The sequence below is a fragment of the Bactrocera neohumeralis genome, chromosome 2, assembly GCF_024586455.1.
Source record: "Bactrocera neohumeralis isolate Rockhampton chromosome 2, APGP_CSIRO_Bneo_wtdbg2-racon-allhic-juicebox.fasta_v2, whole genome shotgun sequence".
Lineage (NCBI taxonomy): Eukaryota > Metazoa > Arthropoda > Insecta > Diptera > Tephritidae > Bactrocera > Bactrocera neohumeralis.
Window position 1 is genome coordinate 73,375,638 of NC_065919.1, and position 21,708 is coordinate 73,397,345.

Sequence of the window (21,708 nt, forward strand, 5' to 3'; positions counted from 1 at the left end):
CAAAAGGCGTAGACACAAAACATAAGTAGATACATAATTCAACTATTTTTGAATAATATTTAATATTTATTTGTCATAACTATCAATTCAACACTTTTAACATAATTATAATATTTCTATATGTTCGAGATTTGTGTACTTGAATGATTTTATTATTCTACATGTATGTTTATACTTATACAACAGAGAAATGAGAAGTTACGTTAATTGTTTTCTAACAGTTTAGACAATTATTTGCAGGTTTACACAAATTAACTAATACGAGTAATACATGTATTTGAGTAGATGTGCCAGCACAAATTTGTATGCTCCACTTTCAGACCGAATTTAACACTTTGTTATATTAAAATTAATATAGTTATACGTTCTTATTTTTAACATAATTTTCTTTTAACAGTATTCTTTTGTGGAGCATATTCTGTTTGGCTTTTCTTCAATATTTTCAATTATATTTAAATGGATAAACAAAATTATTTTAAAAAAATTTCAGTCCTCCATTTACAAAAATTGTTTGTAATATAGAAACGCCTTTGCATATAACGTTAATAATTGAGAAAATAATAATTTTAATTATAAAAGGTATAAAATTGAGGAATATACATAGATATAATAGCAATTGCGATTAAATAATAATATGCATATATTTATGTAGGTAATGATGAATATACATTATAGAACTAGTGTGGAATATAATGTGTACAATTTGATTGCGAATACCAATCGGAAAATTGATTATTCTTCTACCCGACTTTATCAATAAACTGTTTAACAGCGAGTTTCATAAAGCCCACTGCGACCAATGTAGCGTACCCATTTTACTACATCGTGGTCAGAGTAATTGAGCTTTGGCTCGAAGACTTTTAAATAACGTACTTTAAAGCCAGAGGGTGCGAATGGTACCTCAAAATTCATTGAAATTGGTGGGCGTGTCCACTTTTTCTTTGTATCTGTTTCTAGTAATTCGATTTCTGCTGAAAGTTGAGTTTCTTTCATTCCCGCCATACGTTTGATCTTCCAAACAATTGCATTATCCGAGGCTTTATATTTAGCTTTTCCCTTCAAACAAATCAACTGAACACCAGAAGTATTGAGTGGTGTGGGAATTTTTACTTCAATTTTTTGACCCAGTAGCGAGGGTTTGAAATTCGATTTGAGCACAACTTTTACTTCCATTTTAGTTCGGCCAACTTCACGTACAAGTGGAATTACTCGGAATGGCAACGAAATATCTTTTGTGGTACGATAGCGCATGAGCTCAAATTCTCCATCAGGTGGTATAAAACTAATGGAATGTTCCGTCTCGAATTTACTCAACTTAACACATTGATGAAACTGACAATCATCGATGACGACAACAGGTTTACCTGAACGTGAAGTTTCCGCTTCAGAGTTGCCACCGATACCACGTCCTTTGGATTCCATAACTATTTTATCGTTGATACCAAACTTACATTCAGGCATACCTGTTTTTATACGAATTAAAATATTTCTATAGGATTACCATAACTTTATTCTTAAGAAACGAAACATACCCGAAAGATACGACTTCATAACCACTTTTCCAGCTACATGGGCAGAGAGCACTTGCCCCTGAGGACTCATCAGCAGATTCACGTACTCCAACACGTCGAGGAAAAGTTCATTGCGACGGTATTTTATTCCTTCACGTCGCCAGCCGATTTGACCGGTCACTTGTGAGGTGATTTGCATTTGTTCCTCCTTAGTAGCCGATTTGATACCCTGTTGCGTGATGAACGTCTTCAGCGTGCCCGAGTCCGTGTTCTGCGGATAGCCAAAGTCGAGAATCTCGTCGAGCAGTTCATATATTAGAACAAAGTTGTTCTTAATATTTTCTTCGGAAATTTTACCAAAGTATGACTGCATAACTTCTATAATTTTCAATAGGAATTCAAATACCATTGCTGCATTCACATTTTGCTTTGTGACTGCAGCCAACCAGATATTAGCACGCTAAAAAGAGTATTTGTTGCAATGAAATAGTCATTATAAACTCATTTTATAACATATACCTTAATATGAAAAAAACTGGTGCGTGCGATATTTGTTACCGGGGAACGAACTTGCTGTCTTGCATGGATGACGTTGACACGAAAAGCATCAACTGCATTACGACCAATATCATCTCGATACACACGGCTAATTAATACCTCTCCCTTGTGGTTATATACAAATAATCCACCAATCATTTCTAATAAAGAACTTATTTATTTAGTACAATCAATTAACACAATACGCCCAACTAAATATAAGTTTATTAATTTTTCACTTTCAGCGATTATCGATCAACACCCTCTTTTTCAATACATTTGACAGCTGTCACCAAATTCGTATCACACCACATAGTCGCATTTGATAAATATTACTTTTTCTTTAAAATTATTTATTACTTCATTAAGCTTAGATTAAGCATATTTCTTACCTTAAAAATTATGTATGACTAAAATGCTTCAATTTCATATAACTTCATAAATTATACTAATAAATGTGCGATATTCCCAAAATGATTTAAATATCAATGTGACGTGAACGCTTCCATGCAACCGCAACCAACTTCCCTGTGCATGACTTTGCGGCTTGAATAACAAAAAAATATTTTTAGTGTGATATTGGCAAGTTGATTTGTGAATTGAGGTTTCTGTCTTTTAATTATTGCTAAGCAAAAATGCCTGTCGAAAACTTGGAAGAAGAAGGTTTGGAAAAGAACCCTAAACTCGAATTAGCTCAATATAAGTTTCTATTGTCTTTACCGGAGCATAAACAAGATGCTGCCTTAAAAGCAAAATTACTAGAAGCAGTTCGCGCTGACAACATGGCTCCTTGGTATGAACATATTTGTTTGGAACTTAATTGGCCAGTTGACAAAGATCTACTTGCTCGTATGCGTGAACAAAACCGTCTAGAATTAACTAAATTGGATGACGCTATAGAAGATGCCGAAAAGAATTTGGGTGAAATGGAGGTACGAGAAGCAAATTTGAAGAAATCTGAATATTTGTGCCGAATTGGTGACAAAACTGCTGCCGAAACTGCCTTCCGTAAAACATATGAAAAAACGGTTTCACTTGGACATCGTTTAGATATAATATTTCACCTTATCCGTCTTGGTCTATTTTACTTGGATCATGATTTAATTACACGCAACATTGATAAGGCAAAGTATCTTATTGAAGAAGGTGGCGATTGGGATCGCCGTAATCGGTTGAAGGTATATCAAGGAATATACTCTGTCGCAGTGCGTGATTTTAAAGCAGCTGCTAATTTCTTTTTGGATACCGTAAGCACATTCACCTCCTACGAACTGATGGATTATCCAACTTTTGTTCGCTACACTGTATATGTAGCAATGATTTCTTTACCACGTAATGAATTGCGTGACAAAGTTGTCAAAGGCGCTGAAATTCAGGAGGTACTTCATGGCCTACCGGATGTAAAAGAATATCTATTTGCTCTATACAACTGTCATTATGCCGAATTCTTCAAACACTTGGCTGATGTAGAATTAGTATTACGTAGTGACTACCTAGCAAACCCACACTATCGCTATTATGTACGCGAAATGCGCATCCTAGCATACACGCAACTGCTTGAGTCCTATCGTTCGTTAACATTGCAATACATGGCTGAGGCATTCGGAGTAGATGTTGACTATATAGACCAAGAACTGTCACGATTTATTGCTGCTGGACGACTGCATGCAAAGGTGGACCGTGTCGGCGGTATCGTCGAAACCAATCGCCCCGACAACAAAAACTGGCAATATCAGGCCACAATTAAACAAGGTGATCTGTTACTGAACCGTATTCAGAAACTGAGTCGCGTAATTAATATTTAAAGTTGAAATCTATTGTAACATTTATAGTAAACGTATTTGTATAATTGGAAATGAGAAATAAAAACAAATCGTTTCCCCAAAATGTATTTTATTAGAAAAATTTTTTAAAAACGTGTAACTTAATATTGTATATTGTCATAAAATGGTATTAAATTATCAAAAAATAGGTAGATAAAAATTCTTTGGATTTGGCTGTTGTACATTGAGTGTAACAAATACGAGTATTTTTAAACTTCAGTGCAATCTTCCCAAATATTGCGAAAATTGTTGAAATGGAAGTGCCTGTTTGCTTTTATCTTAAAAAATAGTTTTGACCTTGGTATATCTTTTTCAGGAATCTCCAATTTCGTTTTTGCACTTCCACGTTGCACCGTTATAGCTGCTGTCACGACTATTTATTTCTTTTTCAAAATCATTTGGTACGGTAGTCGTCGTAGATTGTCGAAAACCACAGTCCAATGGTCTAGATGAGTCTACATGTTCATCTATTATAGGTTGATTGTGTATGTTTGGAGTTATACGTGAAGGTGAGATCGTGCCCCTGTCTTTTGTAAAATCCACAACACCAGGAGTATGGTGCTGCGTCTGTTGCTCTAAACATTCGTTATGAAAGCTCTGCAGACTAGCGCTACCGTGCCCACTCATAGCCGCTGCTGTAGCTGCTGCATTGAGTAAACTGGTACCATGAGTAGCTAGTGCTGTAAAATTGCTTAAGTTATTTAAATTGTTGGTGTTGTTCCCATTAGTGCTTTGACGCCTAATGTTTGTGCTAAGGTTTAGCAATGCATTCATCATTACTTTATTTCGTTGATAATCTTTGCGTAAATGCTGGCGTATTTCAGTATGACAATGTTCGTTGTTCGTTACAATTATCTCGCCAGTGTCAGTGGTGGTGACACGTGCCTTACAATTGAATTTTCGTGATAAATTACACTGCCAATACTTCTTATCCTTGCGCACGTATTGGATGCCAAATGTATGACCGTCATGTACCAGAAGAGGCTTTCCACGTTGACTCAGCATAAACTCCAATTTGCCATGAAACCAGTGCTCACCAGGAGCAACTATATCATAAATAAAAATTAGCAATTAAAGACGTTTAAAATTTAAAATTTGTATACTTATGTACTTTTCGTTTGTTATTTCACTAATTGAACGTGTGTATGTATGCATGAAAATGTATTCTTGTTAAGCTAGCAAATATGATGATTTCGTTAAAATGATGTGAAATTTGATCATTCCATGGACAAACACATGGTTAACTCTCGAAAATGATTGTTTTATGTATGTATATATGTATATGGGTTACACCATCATAAATGTCCAAATTATGAGTTTGGTTCACCTATTACAGTTAATTTGCTCGGAACTTGCGTATGTAAGTAGATATAACGGCTCCCGAAACATGCAATACGACGTGTGATGTGTGGACGAATTTACTCCATGTGGGTATTAAAATATTGCAATGTGAGTTTAAATACGGATATGTAAACACAACCATACCTCCAAACATATACCTGCGTAGACCGGGAACATACCACTAAACTTTTTTAAAATTTTTTTAGGATTTCAGTTTTTTTTTTGAAGCACAAGTAAACTATAACACATTACCAAATTATAACTATAGTTTTTAATTTGTTACTTTTAGTGAAAAGCGGCCGATTTAATTGTTTCTATACGTATTACGTAATAACGCGACTAAACTTAAATTTAAAAAAATAAAAGAAAACACTAATTTCAATTATATAGGGGTTTCACATATGTAGTCTCATAAGGTTATAAGTTATAACGATCCGAAAACATAGCGTTCAGAGTTGTATTTGCGTAAACTTATTTTAGTATACAATCCAACAACAAAAATTTAAGATTTTATGATTTTACGATGCTTTATGACACGTTGTGAGTACCCCAATAGTATAAATTAAATTAATTTAAAACTTGTTTCTAAACAGAAAAATTCGATGTCTGCAGTTAACGCAACTAAAATTAACTTCAGTTGAAAAAAACTTTAAATGAGATGCCAAATTCATTAATAGTAACATTTTCGAAGTACTTTTGCGGCTCTCAGAAGCATTTTGTATAAAATCGCGTATACTTTGCCTTAAAAATCTCTGGCTCGAAACCGGATTTATGCAAAGTTGTTCAGAATGATCCGTAGAATATTTCACGCATATTCAATTCTGGGCTCCTTTAAAATCATCCCAGACAAGACAACAGTAACATAACCTTTAAATTCATTAACTTTAAATTTTGTAAACTTCATAATTTAAACTTATTTAAACCGACTGTTATGAGTTAAATAACTATATCTAATAAAATATTATTGTAAACACAAAACGGATTTCAATAGATGCAATGAATAATTACTCCGTTTCTTAGTGGGGTGAAAATTGCAGCTAACTCAATTTAACCTACACACATACATACATACATATGTATATCATAAAATATGAATTTAAAAATCTATAGACTTTTAAGTAAGAAATAGTTCTATAATTTAAGTATGTATGTTTATTAAGTATCAGTATTACTACCGTAATAGCCGTAATTTACAACGAATTCCTTTCCGACTTGACTGAATACTTTCACTTACCAATTTCGCATCTTTGGCTTTACACTGACATTGTTATTGTAGTGCCGAAAGATGGAGGAATATTGCCGGGTTGACAATCCTTGGCCAGATAAAAATTCCGGTTCCGGTTACTTAGACCCGACTGTCGTGGGAACGTGTTTTTTCATGTTATATCCTTTACTCACCGTTCTCTCTCATACTATTTACAACAATTGCAAACATTTTTTTACTTAAACTAACAAATTTTTAATTTATCCATTGGCTTGTATGTATGTAATAATTATAATAAAGGGAAGGAGTTGGACTGTGCGTTTCGAACGCAATCCGCTGAGTAATATTAGCGTTTTCTGCTAGCGCAATTTTTTAACAGTTACATATCTTCCATTTTAAAACTATGTCCTTCCCCTGGTGATATCGTTATGGAGTCGATGACATGCGCTTGATGTTGTGATTCAGTCGCTCCATCTGTTGAATGCGATGAGACGGCGGTGTTTGAATTTATTTCAGATGGTGATAGGGTGGTCCCATGGCTCAGCATATGTTGATGTTGTTCACTGAGATGCGCAGAATGAGATTGCGTCTCAGACGCACAGATCGCCTCGTCGCTGAGATTCGTTTGCCCTGGTGATTTGAGCGCACTACCACTGGGAACCGAGGCTGGTGTTGTTGTTATTGGGGAGCTAAGCGAATTAGCACCACCGCTACCATGCTGTGACTGATTACTCTGATTCGATGGACTTTGCAGATGCAGCGGTGGGGGCGGCGGCAGCGGCGGCGATTGCATCAGTGGTGTTATTTCCAAATGGGGTTCGTGTTGTTGGTGATGTTGATGATGCGACAAATGCGACATGTGTGGCAATTGTGAATGGTGATGATGGTGCATGGCATTCGATGCATTCGCGCTATGCAATATATTCTGTATAACGCTGTTCGAATGCAAATTTTGCGATCCGCCGGCACTGCCCACGCCACCGTTTCCTGAGCCACCAATTGTATGATGCTGGTGATGTTGATGATGATGTACGTTGCCGGCCATGCTGCCATTGTCAGGCGCCGAGTGATGTGACATTAGTAGACTAGTTGCCGATGGAGTAGAGTGCCCGTGTAGATGTGTGTTGCCCATCAAGCCCGCCGACATTGGTGGTGGTGACGATGAACCACCCACTGCATGCAATTGATGTTGCTGATGTTGCAGCTGTTGTTGCTGATGGTGCAGCTGCAATTGTTGCGCTGGGGAATTATGCATAGAATTATGCTGTTGATACATCGCCGTACCAATGGCACCGCTTCCTGTTGTATGATGTAGTCGTACGCCAGTGGTGGTACTCACATTTGCCGCTGAATTACTACCGCCTGGCAACAATACACCGGCCATATTAATGGAGTTCAAATTTATTGCGGACGTATTAGAGGTTGCTACAGAAGATGATTGTTGTGCATTGACATCGATGGGAAAACCTACTCCATTCCCACTACCGCTTGCATTACTGTTGCCTCCTCCATTGTTACCCAAGCCACTACCAGCACCACTTCCGCGCATATGTGGCGGATGATTATGAACACCAGTTGCGGATATGACGCGCCCTTGATGGGTTATGCAGCGCGCTCTGCACATGCTTATGCGATAGGACTTGCAGAGCCAATACGTTTTCATACCTTGTTGTGTGGCTACGGTGTTGTTGCGATTAAAGACGCAGCTACCGTGCAACAGTGACGTCGATGAGAGCATCACCACATTGCTGCTGTCTACAGCAAGTACATGCATACATACATATGTACCATTTGTTGCGGATCACGAGGTAAAGTTACGAATATGGTCAATGTTGTTGCCGCCCAAGTTGTTTGCACACAAGCAGAGCGCATTCGGCGAATCGGCAAAGTCAATGGCCAAAGATAAAGTAAATACGTAATATGTTAATATCATTCGGATATATAATCATATTACATAAAAAAATATTTGTAGTAATATGAGGAAACTGAACGTGAAATTGTTTTTGCTTTACGGCATAAATATTGGATTAAGTCGTTTGTGCTTTTAAAGGATTCAAAGTGAATTATTTACAGAAAACAGCGTTTAAACAGTCAAAATATCAAAAGTGTAAGTATTTACATATAAAATAAATCAGTAAATTTAGCTAAAGAAGATAGTGCGAGGTGTCTGAATGTGCGGTGCATATGTATGTACATACATATGTATATAGGTAAACATATGTCGGTATGTATGTACAAAGTTAAAGTTGTAAGTATATGCATAATATGTACAGCGTTGTTTTGGGTATTTAATATTTATTTTAAATATTTAATGTTCAAAAGTCTAGATATTGCATAGTTTTAACTGCGGTAAACTTTATTTAATTGAAGAAATTAAATGAATTGGTTTAGTTACAATTATGATTCAAATACAATGAAAATGTTGCCAAATTACAGGCAGAAGGTAGAAACTATAATGTAAAAGAGCTGTAAAACAAAGAAAAACGCTTGTGTCCGAAGCTATAAACCTCATCACAAATACAAAATATTCCTTACAGTTTACAGCTACGTATATGCTATAGTGATCCTATCTCTCTTCGCAGACTGCACCATTGCCTTAGATAATAACACATGCTAAATTTCGTGAAGATATTAAATCAAATCGATATCGGCCGTTCTAACGGTTCGCATCCAAAAGAACACGTTAAGAACCTTCACGCACAATTTAGATTACTTTATAAGGAAGAAATATATTTTATGAAGTTCTTAGTGATCTAGTGATCCAATCTGAACACTTTGTTTGGAGGTTTAACGTTGTCTTAGACATTGTCAAATTTCGTGAAGATATCTTGTTCAATAAAAAGGTATTCCATAGAAGAACTCGATTTTGATCGGTTAGCTTGTATGTTGTCCGATATCGTGGTTCGGATAAAAGAGCAGTTTCTTGGGGAGAAAAGTAGGAGTGCAACAATTTCGACAAAATATCCTCATCTCTTTAATTATTTTTCTATCCTCGGTAAAAGTGACATCCATCCTCAAATTTCTAAATTTCGGTCGATATACTATGAGCAGTGGCTTTTGAAATGTTTACCATCGAGTATTTTACCCGTCAGTCATTTGATCAAGACTACTATATATGAGATAATTAAGTCTAATAAAAGCTTGTGTTTCCCTGATTTACAGAAATTGTACGTTTCAGTCGATAACTATAACGGATTTTGCTGTTACACTAAATCCACGGAGAATTAGCTACAGCTGCAGAACTTAGTATTCAAATCATAAATAGTGGGTGCGAATATTCTCACAAACTCCCAGTAAGTTTATAAATTTTTGTATATGACTTAGATCATATAAAAATTTTAGAAATGCACTGCGACCTGTAATCTAGTATGCCTTCACCTATTATCATATAACTACATTTAACCCAATTGCACTTATGTTCTTTCTCACAGAATTCATTACCCCGACAGTCTGACTTCCTTTTGCGATTTCGGAGTAATCGAGGAGTATTGTATATGACGTTTTTTTTAAGTTTTCATTCTATGCCATCTAAATTCAGTTACCTCTAAACAATTCCAGAATAATAGTTATAAGTAAATGTGCTGAATGAAGTTAAAAGGTGTTTTACTTTATCCGCCACCAATAAAGCGAAATTTCTAAAAGCTTATTGCCTATAGCTAGCTCATTGTTTGCTATGTACAATAGGTTATACAGTATAATTAATGATATACAACATACATGTAAATTATATTATTACATAGATCACTTGATCATTTTTAGGAAGTCGCTCACCGATAAATTGATTAGACATTTATCTAAATAAGGTTGCAGTATGTATATAATGTATATGCATATGCTTGATGCGAAATAAAAAGTTTTACGGAAAGAATTCAGCTGATTCTCAAAAAATCGATATTGATATCCAAAGGATTTTTACAAACCAGAATCGTAAGTTACGTAAACAAAAAAGATTTATCTAAGTTGGAATTCTCAAAGATCCAACAGCTATATTAATAATCATAGCATATTTGTATATATTTCCGATATTAATAAGATACGGTTACGCAGTTCGTAAGAAAATAAGGTTATGTTTATAAGCTTGTGCCAATTTTGTGTTGTTTCGGCATTCTCTTAAAAATTTCGTGATCAAAATTCGATAAGTTAAAAAACAAAAGAAATACCTACACGATTTTACTAAATTCTGCGTTTTTCGAGAATCAGTCAATTATGTATGTATGTTGTTCATTGAAAATGTCCCAAAGGGTCGCTAAAAATTTAGGCTTAAGATAATCGGGATCATTACAGTATTGACTTTGAAACACAAGTAACATAATTAAATTAAGGAAGATAACAAACTGTTTATTGATCTTTGAGGTTTTAAAAATAGACCACTTTCATCATACTATGAAAAGGTAGAAGAACCTCGATAGGAATTTGGTTTCAGAATTTTGGGATACAGCGGAGGTTAAGTTGACTAAAAACTGAATATTTGGCCTATTTCAATTAGTACGTTGATAAATATTACTATTTACACAAATAAATACTATTTTAATGTTAGTACAGTTACAATCGTATATAAGGCATGCAAGTAAAACAAAGCTTAAAAAGCCAATGCAACATAAAAATAAAAGCAACAAATAAGATTGGATGAACCATAACTACATAACAATAAAATATGTTAGTTTAGAATTTTCTAGCAGTGTATGGCAATGTGAAAATTTGGCGATAATAGTAGGAATGCGTACAAAAAAATTAATACTTTGGAAAGAAAAAACAATAATATTCGATACATACTTGGTGGAATATCAACATGATTTGCGAAGTTCTTTGAATAGTCACTGGGAATATGCAAATCATTTGGATACTCTGGGCCACTACTGCCACCACCAGGCGTGTTGCCACCACAAGCACCGCCAACGCCGCTTGCACCGCCAGCACTGCTATTTTTGTATAAATTATAATCAAATCCAAAGGCAGCGGGATTGAAGGTGCCTCTAAAAGCCGCTGCTGCCGCCGCAGCTGATGAGTTAGTGGCCAAATGTGGAAGAGATGGTAGGAAATAATCGGATTCAGCATCCGCATCGGCACTGTCACTATGATCGGTATTGTGATCGGCTGAAGCTATCGAGCGACGGAATTGTTTACGCGAGTAAATTGAAAGGGCTTCATTATTTACATCTGCATGTCGTTTAAGACTTGAAGCCGCATGATAATTCGGATGCAACGGTAAATTACTCTCCGGTGAGCTTTTGAAATTTTGCTGATTAGCATTAGCTGTTGATTCGGCAAAGCTCATGGGTGATGGTGACGATGCGGGTGAATGAGATTTCACCGAAATGGGATTGGACACTTTCACACTTGATAGCCCATCAGAACCATTCGCATCATCATTTCCACTGACCGCACGGTTTAAACTTGTTTTTGCTGCGATCCCACTACTATTATTATCAGCGTCTACGCATGCGTTGCTCGCTTCATCGGCATTGTGTGTTTGACTGGCAGATTTATCCGTCGTTGTATTAGCTGCTGTTGAGGAAGCATTTGTGGCAAGACCCTTGATTTGTAGCAATTGACCAATTTTCATGAACGACTGTAATTCCGTGTGCTTGACATTCACCACACCCTGATACATGAATTCCAGTAGTTCGCACATAATGTTGAAGGTGACATCTTTTAGTATAACTACAAAGAAATATGAAAGAAAAATATTTGCTTTAGAAGATGGCGAAAAAATATGGTATGAAATATGATAAGAAAAGGGGAGAAATGGGGTTGGGTTGTTTCCTTATGCCAAGGTGAAATTACTAATTTAAAAAAAAAAAAGATTAAAAACGATGACCTCGACTGCACCGAAGCTATAATACCTTTCACAGGTGCAATTCTTGTGGTAGCTATATGTATAACTATATAAATCTGAAAACAGAGCTGTCCAGCTCGATTCAAAGGAAGAAAGCTCATTTATGAAGATCTTTATCTTGGTGTGATAAGTCATATTGCTCTAAAATTGTTGCGTTGCTTTAGGGGGTTACATGGTTTTCTAGGGTAAACAATTTTTTTCTCATATTAAAAATTAAATATTTTATTAAAATTTTTTATTGTTACAAACATACACTATTAACAAAGAAATTATGAAATTTTTAGAAAAAAAATCTTAAACTCGGGCTTTGCGTTGCCATGAACCCTCGAAAAAAAGATGAGCCCCCGTTGACAGGATAACTTCTTACAGGATCAACTAAAGTGAAAAAATACGTGTTTTAGTTAAAACCTTAACTTAGAACTTGGAAAAACGGAAAAAACCTGAAAATTGGATTTTTGGCAGACGTTTTTACAAAAAAAAATGAACATAATATTTGTAATTGAAAAAAATCCTTCGTCCAAGCCTTTAAGAATTGTATCTCAAAGACCTGTGTAAAATTTCATGAAGATCGGTGCAGCAGTTCTCTAAAAATCTTAAACCAATTTCAAAAACACAGTTTCGATAAAAATGCGTTTAAAGACGGCGCACTTAGCATAGCTAGCCTCAAGCGCACAAGTTCTCAAGGCTGTATCTCCGAAACCATTACTCGGATCAACTTCAAAATTTAGGACAATATTCCATGCCTGATTAGTGCTGTTGGGGCACTGCATTGAGACAATAATTCATAAATGATTTTTTAAAGATGAAAACATAAAAAACAATCCAAAAATGAAATTGAAGTGCACAAATTGAGCTTCGCATTGCTCCGAACACTTCGGATACAATTTATACTTTTCATTTCAAATTGCAATCTCAGTGTAACTTTTTCAACACCTCCAACAAATTTCAAACAAAGAATTTTTACACTCTATTTAATATAGTATTAAATACTATCTATTAGGTGCACCATAGATGCATAGATAATAAGCATGAACGCATAAATGCTTCGGACTGTTGTCATAAGCCTTCGAAAGTACAGTTAAATATCGTGCGTTTGCATATGTACATTTTAGAAATCAAAAAGGCGAGCAACGATTACAGTATACATACATATGTACATACATTTTATGGATTAATTCAGATGCTTATACAAACGTTTACTGTTTCTCGTATGAGTATTCATGATTTCATAACTGTAAAAATGAAAGAGGTCAAATATACTGAGAAGATGTTATCAGCATATGAAATGTATAAATACTAAATCAATACATAAAATTTTTCGATAAGAGCTAAAATCTTAAAAACAACGCTCCGATGTGCGAATGTATGTATGTATTTATATATGTAGATAGATAGTATATTTGTTGGTAGTACATGTATCCCACAACAACTGCAGCAGCCGTTTTCATTACGATGGAAATAACCGATGTCGCTGCTGTGAGACAGCTAAGCCAACCAACCAGCGCCAACATCTACTTAAAAACAATATTATCTCTTGTTCTCAATAATCACGAAATAACCGCACACTTCTACCCTACTCGACCTCCAACCCAACTAACCAGCCATACATTCGAACGCTGATGATCCACTTGGCGCAGTCATATCTATGAGCGTATAAGCGCTTGTGAGTATGTATGCGTGTACGAAACGAAAATCCTCCGCCATTAGTACCAAGTCTATAAGTAATATCAACCGACTACAAAACGGAGATATTTCTCATTTAATATAGTATATGTATGTTTAGGCATATGAATATATGAACAGGTCAACTTTTTTATTTATTTGCTCGAAAATTGTTTTTTTTTTATGACTGTGTAAAAGTCCATGCATGACTCGAGCGTGTCTAAATTTTTTGAAGCATCTCTAGCACGATACAGACCAAATACTTACGAGTCACACACATGCTTGCTAGTATGTAGAATGTATGCAGATGTGAACAATAATATGCCTAATATTATAACGCCGGCAAGCTTCGTCCGCTCATGGGGAGGATCGCTGATCAGCCCAGCTTATTCTCTGATGACACAAATATTTTATAGAACATAATGTTAGTTCCGCATTTCATCTCAGAAATCAGAGTACTGATATTAAGTTGTGTTGTTCGCTTGTGTTAGTAAAGCGTAGCTTTTACTAATGTGCATATACATATGTATGTACATACATATGTATGTATAAAGAGAAGTGTATGCATCGACATACATACATATATACATATATAAATGTGATTATATATATTTACAATAAGAAAATAAGGGATTTGTGACACACATATGTATGTACATATGTTGTTATGTACCCAACTTATGTCTGTCAGCGATTGGGCAGTTGCGAAGCGTCTTCCAATAATCCATATTTGTTATGATAAACTTTGATTAAAGTTCATTGAAAATGCGATAAATCCTCGTAGATAATCGCATGTTGTACGGACTAATGATCCAAAGTTGGAATTTTTCATAAATCTTGGCTTTTTAAAATCATTGAATGTTAAGAATATGAACACATGTAGAGACAAATACCAAATAGGTTCTATTATTGCGAGCTTATACTTTGTACCCAATATATATACGTATGTATGTGCACCTATATGTCTCTATTTATGGTCATTTTGCATTTGTATTATTCTTAATTTATTTATGCATACACACATACAAATGTATGTGAATATATCTGACATAAATTCAACAAAAACTTTGAAATATAAATATATTCGACTGATAGCATGAAACAGCGACAGAAAAATCTAATAACTAATTCTAAAACTATAGATAAATATTTTTAACTTGATAAGCGTTTTTGAATCATCAACAACATTTTTTAATTATATGGAATTTTGTTATTAGGCATTTCTTGATTGTAGCACTTTCCACAATTCTTATTTTTAACAAAAAAAAGTGGTTTTGGTGGTATTATTATCAAAACTCTTATTCTTTTGATGATTTCTTGACCAATATGTGTATGAAGGTAGTGTAAAAATTTCAAATCGATCGGTTCAAAAATTTTCATCACAGACTCTGAAAACAAAGTTTTCGAGAAAAAACGCTAATATTAAATCTTCAAAAAGTTTCCAGAGCATTTTAAATCAAAATTTTAGACTCAAGGAGTCTAGACGTTTAACTAAACTTTCAAAAGGACTACGATTTCTAATATTCAAAATGAAAAAAGTTAACCAGAACGCGGACGAACGAGTTAACCAAACGACTGCCATTAAAAATATACCTGCATATCTTACCTACTACTATCTGGTTTTTACTCGGAATGTTTATACCAAATTTTTACATATTTGAGGAATCCTTTGAGTTAAACATTTTGCTTGGCACAAATAACATTTCCGCCAAATAATTTGTCACAGACTTCACATAGATTACCCGACTATAATTCAACGATTAACTAAGCCCACAATCAATGATTTTTATCTGTAGAAAAAGCGGCTTATGCATTTAAATTCATTATTGATGTTGTCTGAACCGGCTTGAATCCAGTTTTTCAAGATTTGATCATCACGAAGAACATAAAAAATAATATTACAAATATACAACCATTTAATTCTAATTAAAAAAGTATTACATAGTTATAGTTATCCTTAAAATTATAAATTTTAAGACTACTAAGACCGTAGAGGGCGTTACCTTATTTTTATGTAATTTCAGCATTCATAATAGGCACGACCAATAGAAAATCGTTCAGGTATTTTCTCCTGATTACGATAAAAATTTATCGAATCAGAAGAGGGCAATGCTTTGGTAATGATATAGCAAGGTGTACACATATGTTACATATCTGCATATGATTTATTGTAGTCATTTCCTTGTGGCAGAACAAAAAAAATTATAATTTGTTATCTCGACCATTCAAGCAGATAAATTCGAGTTGTACAACACTGTAGAAAATTAAGTACCCAATCTGCTTTCATTTCAAAATTTGAAGCAAGTGTGTATGTGAAAACATTTACAAAAGCAAGTAAATACACTCAAATGTGTAAAGTGAATCTTACTACTTTTATATAGCCAAAGTAGCAACGACCTCATAAAATTTTGAGTGAAGCAAAAAAACAGATCGATAATAGGGATCGATGCAGAGGCTTTATTATATTTTCTATCCTTTTGATATTATCACAGCAAACTTTTTAAGACATATATTGAACACATATTTAGGTTTCCTGACCAATCCATGTACACACCGTACTTCTCATAAGCCTCATACGTAAGAAAGGGATGAACGATCACACGTATACATGGTTTTCGGTCACATTTATCAATTCGACCTTAAGAAACTCGTAGAAATTATAACGGATCTTTCTGTTTTCTGGGTTAACCAGATATTTAACCGATCGCTGTTAACATTTCGAGAAATGTGATAACTACCAACCCAGCAGGAAAAAATTCAATTCATATCCAGCGCATTACATTTGGCAAATAAAATTTATTTGAAAATAATGCTTATTAAAAACCCTTTTTATACCCTGACCAGGTTATACTGGTTATAAGTTTTCCAAGAAGTTTGGAACACCAAAAATGAGTGGTCTGTATCGATTAGAAATTTTGCACACGTACTTTTTTCCCTAGGAAGCTGAACATTTGTCGGAATCGCCGATATCGGACCACTAGAGCATATAGCCCAAAATGATTGTTGAAAATCAAGTTCTTAAAAGGAAAACTTTTTGACCTTTCGAAAGAAAAAACTGGTTCTAATACAACTCAAATAGAAAACGGACCAGTATTTTTGATAAATTAAATAAATTCTGACTAACCTCAAAGCGACCAACTATTTTAAATTGTAGAAGGTTATGCTACCATTTTTGGAAACTCGCTTGATGATAACCAATCGCAGAACTTTTTTTGCTTTTGAATTCCGCTTGAAATTCGTTTAAAGGTGAAGTGTGGACCATTTTCTTTTAATTTATATTATTACTATTTTGGGATTAACTTTAATGGTTCTTAAAACTCTGCAGCAAGTTAAATTTAAAGAGGCAGTCAAACTAAAATTTTAGAAATTAATTTTCGGAAAGTTATTTTTACTAATATTTTATTAATTTTTAAATAAAGTGTAATTGTAAGAATAAAAAATCTGGCAGTGGGTTAGAAGAAAATATGGTCGTTCTAGAAGAAACTTCGAAAGAGATTTATTCACATTTTGCTATGACATCTTCAGCAATCAATTACACAAGAAATGAAAATACTTTATAACCGCTTTTCAGAAGGCCACATAGAAAGTCGAAAAGTCACTATCTTGTATACATTGTATGTATATCATACGTATTTTCTAAATCAAAACGGGTATTTTCCTTTCGTTCTTACGACAGTCGGGTCTAAGTAACCGGATCGGAACTAGATTTTTATCCGGTCAAAGGCTGTCAACGCGACACCATTCCTCGAAATTACTTCAGTAATGTCCCTACAACAACTACGACAACAACAAAAGTTTGGCCTCTGCTCCGACATATAGTACAGTAAAAAGTATATACATATGTATGTATATTTCAAAATGGACGCCTCTCGACAGAGAGAGATAAATCCACTAATGCATATTTGCTATAAAAAGTTGATAGAGTCTTTCCGTTGCAATTAATAAAAACCATTAATTTTAAATAGTGTTACTTAAATAATTGTACATACATACTATGTATTTTTGCATATAAAATCTTTTTTTTTCTGCTGCGACAATAAGCACGTGATTATTAAGTTTTTGAGATATATATGTACTACGTATGTCGATACAAATGTGTAAAGGAATTTCACGTTGGCCTTGCTACATAATCGTTTATCTGGTAGAATATAGTGATGAATGTTTAATACAAATGTATGACAATGCTGATCTAATCACCGTTAGCAGACGGTCTTTGAATGCATATCGTCAGCGGATACAATGTAAACACACAAACCAGGCCTATTAAACACAGTTTACCAACTAGCCAACCGGGCAAATGGCAAGTTAATATCAGTATATGAAGCCATAAATGATTGTTGGACGCGATAATAAGATAAAACAGTTTTTATATATAGTTTTTATTTCATTTTTCCTTTAATATGTTATGTTTTTGTGGCGATTTATGAAGTGCTCCCGTTCTGTTGATGTTGTTGTTTTTTTGTTTTATTTCCTAATATTTTGTTATTTATGGGTAATATTAATATTCTTTATCTTTGAAATACGAGAGTGCAGTAACAATAATTCGAAGGAGGCGAAAATACAAAACACTCCTAATAGTAGCACCTTTGCTACTACTTGAAAGATAAAATAATTTTTATTGCTTTTCGATCTGATAAAGCAAACGGGTAGCGCAGCGATATGATATCCAATTCGTACTTGTAAATAACATTTACGCACATCAAGTACTCAGACATATACATATGTATGTATGTGTTTGTCTGAATATTTTAGTATTTATAGTAGCAATAATGTGAGCCTGATGGCACCAACAAGTTGCCCGTTTTATTTGCAGTTGCCACCGTTAGATTATACATAAAAGGCGGAAATATTAAAAAGTAATAATCTTTATGGAATATTATTTAAAATATTTGAAATATCTGGTAATTTTTTTTATTAAACTGCCAGGATATATTTTAAATATATTTTTAAGAAAATATTTGTACAGGAGGGACCATCCTCCGACTTTAAATATTTAATCTGCCCGTAAAAAATCAAATTAAGAGCAATCATTCACGCTTGATTCAAATCAAACAAAAGTTCTGAGATTAATTTTTTTTATATAATTTTTATTTTAAGTTAAAATTTTATTTTTGCGCCCTAAAATTACATAATTAAATATTTAAATGTGACTATTTGAATACAATAAGATCCAATGCACAAATTTTAGATTAATTATGCTTTCTAAAGATTAAAGATCTAGATTAAAAGTCGATTAAGCTATTTCCCAATTATAAAAGAATGACGGCTACATTATGTAACAGTATTACTATTTCAGCTAATAACTAATCCAAGTAATAATTTATTTTAATAATTCTAATGTATATTATAAAATCGACAGTACTATTTTCCCAATAATTTCACAAGTGATCGAATGTCCTTATTGTTTAAATTCCAGTACTCCATAATCTTTATTTATGTGTTGGTGTTACTTATCCATTATAAATGTCTGTCGATATTATTGCACTGGATTTATTGGTGAAAATCATTGGATTTATTAAGGTAGCAAAATATGCATTGATACCATAAAGCTAACGGTGTATAAAAGTATAAATTGCCTTTTTACAACTACTATCCGCAATATCAGTTTTATCAAGGTGGGAAGCTACATATGTATGTGCATGTGTACATACCTACGTTCATGGACTCATTTATGGCGGAGATACAGGTTTTTCGCCTATAACTAAACAGCTCAATAAGTTAAGTAAATTAAGTATGTCTATACGTTTAAGGGTGATATATTTGGAATATTTATCTAGCGCATACTGTTCACGAGAGTTATTTTAAAAAATTTATTACCAAAGTTGATTTATATCATAGCTGCTTATGACATAAGCAAGAATGGCTACTGTTGTAAAATGTGAACAATTGTCGTTGTGATCGCTGATAAAAAATGGTAAAATAAAACTAAAAAAAATCACAATCAATCGAAATTGTGGCATATACATTGGACATACTTAATATTATTTTAAACGTCGTAGCGAGAGAACATCTTATTTATATTTAATGAAAATTTAAATGCAAAAAAGTTATTATTATTATATACATTTTTTTATTAGTTAAGAAAATTTAATTTCAGAATTTTAATTTATGCACAGGTTTTGTATAAAATTCTGAGAAACTCAGTACTACAGGGTTTTTCGATGCCATAAAAAATTTGATTTTAAATTTGATCAGCTTAAATCTGAAGTATTTTATTTAATCGTTACCTCTCTCGATAAGAAAACCAGGATAACGTACTTGGCATCAAACTGCTGTATAATAGTCAACAAAGTAGGAGACTCAAAGATCTGATCCATTATATCTCCCATTTCGATTCAATTGATCTCCTTTTTATTTTTGTAAAATACTCGTATTTTTCATTGTACTTCAACGCCATTGTTTTGTGTCAGCAAATTTAGTTATTGTCATTTTAAAAATAAGACAGATTCTAAGTACATAACACTGAATAATATTGAAAAAAATTATACATATAAAAATGTCGATATACATAGGAGCTTTTTTATGCACTAGCAAGTACTACATTTCGTTAATAATACCTCACTTGAAATAAGGTAATCGTAAGATATGCAAACCTGACATTAGATATATAGCAAGTATGTAACTACATAAATGTATCAAACCATATTAACCAGAAAAACGCTTCATTGAAACTGCTGAGAATTTAAAAGCGCTTCATGCATAAACAATTTTTGTGTACTAATTGTACATATAGTTCAATAAGAAAGCCATTATTCTGCCGATAGAGGACATTAGATACCTAGTTCGACTTTTGAGCAATGACACCAATGAATAAATTTGAATGCATTCAAAATATAGTTTTGTAAGTTGTCGCGTTTAGTAAACTATATACATATATAAATATAGTATGTACAAACATTCAAATTATATCATAACAATAGCTCTTTGACATGTACTGCATTAAATATATTTATAATTTGTACTCAATGCAAAACATGGATTATATACTTATTGCATGATACCTTAATAAATTATTATAGTTTACTTACTTATTGGATGCTTGCAGGGATTGGTTATGAAAATTTCTTGAAAATATGGACTGCAAATTGCAAGTACAATTTTGTGCGCATGCAACAATTTTCCATCACAAGCTAATGTAACATCAACCAAATCTCCACGATCATATAAATTCTGAAATCCACTGGCTATATTATCCTGGAAATTCTTCCAGCACAGTTTAAACTCGTCATCCATTACTGAAGTTCCTAACCACAATAGTAGTGGTTGGAAAAATAATTAATTTATATCGATTTTTTCTCAGATGACAATGGCGGTTCTTATTTGCTCCCGTCTAAGGTAAAAATTGTTTTCATAAACTTTTAGCACATTTGCACCAATCAGGAGGCAAACCGTGATCCTGGTGTTATTTGTTAATTTCTATTTTAAAGTATTTTGCACTTATCGTTTATTTTTTACAATTTCACTTTATTGACATTTACAAGAAAACGTCAAACACGGATGATGTGAATTGTCTAGATACAAGATACAAAAGAGGAGATACTCAGATATGAATGCAAAACAAGAATCGCGGAATAATAACAAAACAAAAAACCGACTTGCAGTACTACACTTGGTTATCGTACATTAGTATGCTCTTGTTATAAAACAAATTATTATTTATTTATTCACAGCACTTCAGAATTCGCCGCTTTCATAGACTATTATTAATATAAATAAATATTACTTTCATCAGCGAGAGCTTTCTCAAAACTAACCTGAAACCGATGAATGAATGGGATTTTCATTTCAAACCAA

At 33.6% G+C, this 21,708-nt stretch overlaps 4 protein-coding genes across 6 annotated transcripts; 1 reads left to right on the forward strand and 3 right to left on the reverse strand.

Annotated features, from left to right (window-relative positions):
* Positions 1-43: 43 nt before the first annotated feature.
* Positions 44-2,337, reverse strand: LOC126767775 (AP-2 complex subunit mu). Its single transcript, XM_050485405.1, has 3 exons — positions 2,031-2,337; positions 1,533-1,971; positions 44-1,463 (listed from the first exon to the last, which is right to left on the reverse strand). The coding sequence occupies exons 1-3, from the start codon at positions 2,205-2,207 to the stop codon at positions 766-768; spliced, it is 1,314 nt and encodes a 437-aa protein (XP_050341362.1). The 5' UTR covers positions 2,208-2,337; the 3' UTR covers positions 44-765.
* Positions 2,338-2,592: 255 nt separating this feature from the next.
* LOC126767784 (26S proteasome non-ATPase regulatory subunit 6) lies at positions 2,593-3,939 on the forward strand. The gene has a single exon (XM_050485419.1). The coding sequence runs from the start codon at positions 2,684-2,686 to the stop codon at positions 3,851-3,853; it is 1,170 nt and encodes a 389-aa protein (XP_050341376.1). The 5' UTR covers positions 2,593-2,683; the 3' UTR covers positions 3,854-3,939.
* Positions 3,925-6,306, reverse strand: LOC126767878 (uncharacterized). 3 transcript variants are annotated; one of them, XM_050485581.1, is made up of 2 exons: positions 5,371-6,306; positions 3,925-4,917 (listed from the first exon to the last, which is right to left on the reverse strand). In XM_050485581.1, exons 1-2 carry the CDS (start codon positions 5,387-5,389, stop codon positions 4,184-4,186), a joined length of 753 nt encoding a protein of 250 aa, XP_050341538.1. In that variant the 5' UTR covers positions 5,390-6,306; the 3' UTR covers positions 3,925-4,183. The 3 variants fall into 3 exon arrangements, with proteins under 3 accessions (XP_050341538.1, XP_050341549.1, XP_050341556.1); XM_050485592.1 differs by having other exon boundaries at positions 5,357-6,303; XM_050485599.1 differs by lacking the exon at positions 5,371-6,306 and adding an exon at positions 5,199-5,333.
* A 340-nt stretch (positions 6,307-6,646) lies between these two features.
* On the reverse strand, positions 6,647-21,667 carry LOC126767699 (broad-complex core protein isoforms 1/2/3/4/5-like). Its single transcript, XM_050485245.1, has 3 exons — positions 20,943-21,667; positions 11,190-12,077; positions 6,647-8,171 (listed from the first exon to the last, which is right to left on the reverse strand). Exons 1-3 carry the CDS (start codon positions 21,145-21,147, stop codon positions 6,796-6,798), a joined length of 2,469 nt encoding a protein of 822 aa, XP_050341202.1. The 5' UTR covers positions 21,148-21,667; the 3' UTR covers positions 6,647-6,795.
* Positions 21,668-21,708: the final 41 nt, after the last annotated feature.

Coding starts and splice junctions, on each gene's coding strand:
- LOC126767775 (XM_050485405.1), bottom strand. CDS start 2,207: ATGATTGGTGGATTATTTGTATATAACCACAAGGGAGAGGTATTAATT. Junction 1,972..2,030: donor CCAGTTTTTTTCATATTAAG/GTATATGTTATA, acceptor TACTCTTTTTAG/CGTGCTAATATCTGGTTGGC. Junction 1,464..1,532: donor TATGAAGTCGTATCTTTCGG/GTATGTTTCGTT, acceptor GTATAAAAACAG/GTATGCCTGAATGTAAGTTT.
- LOC126767784 (XM_050485419.1), top strand. CDS start 2,684: ATGCCTGTCGAAAACTTGGAAGAAGAAGGTTTGGAAAAGAACCCTAAA.
- LOC126767699 (XM_050485245.1), bottom strand. CDS start 21,147: ATGGATGACGAGTTTAAACTGTGCTGGAAGAATTTCCAGGATAATATA. Junction 12,078..20,942: donor TCCCTGCAAGCATCCAATAA/GTAAGTAAACTA, acceptor ATTTCTTTGTAG/TTATACTAAAAGATGTCACC. Junction 8,172..11,189: donor TCATGTTGATATTCCACCAA/GTATGTATCGAA, acceptor TACTTGCTGTAG/ACAGCAGCAATGTGGTGATG.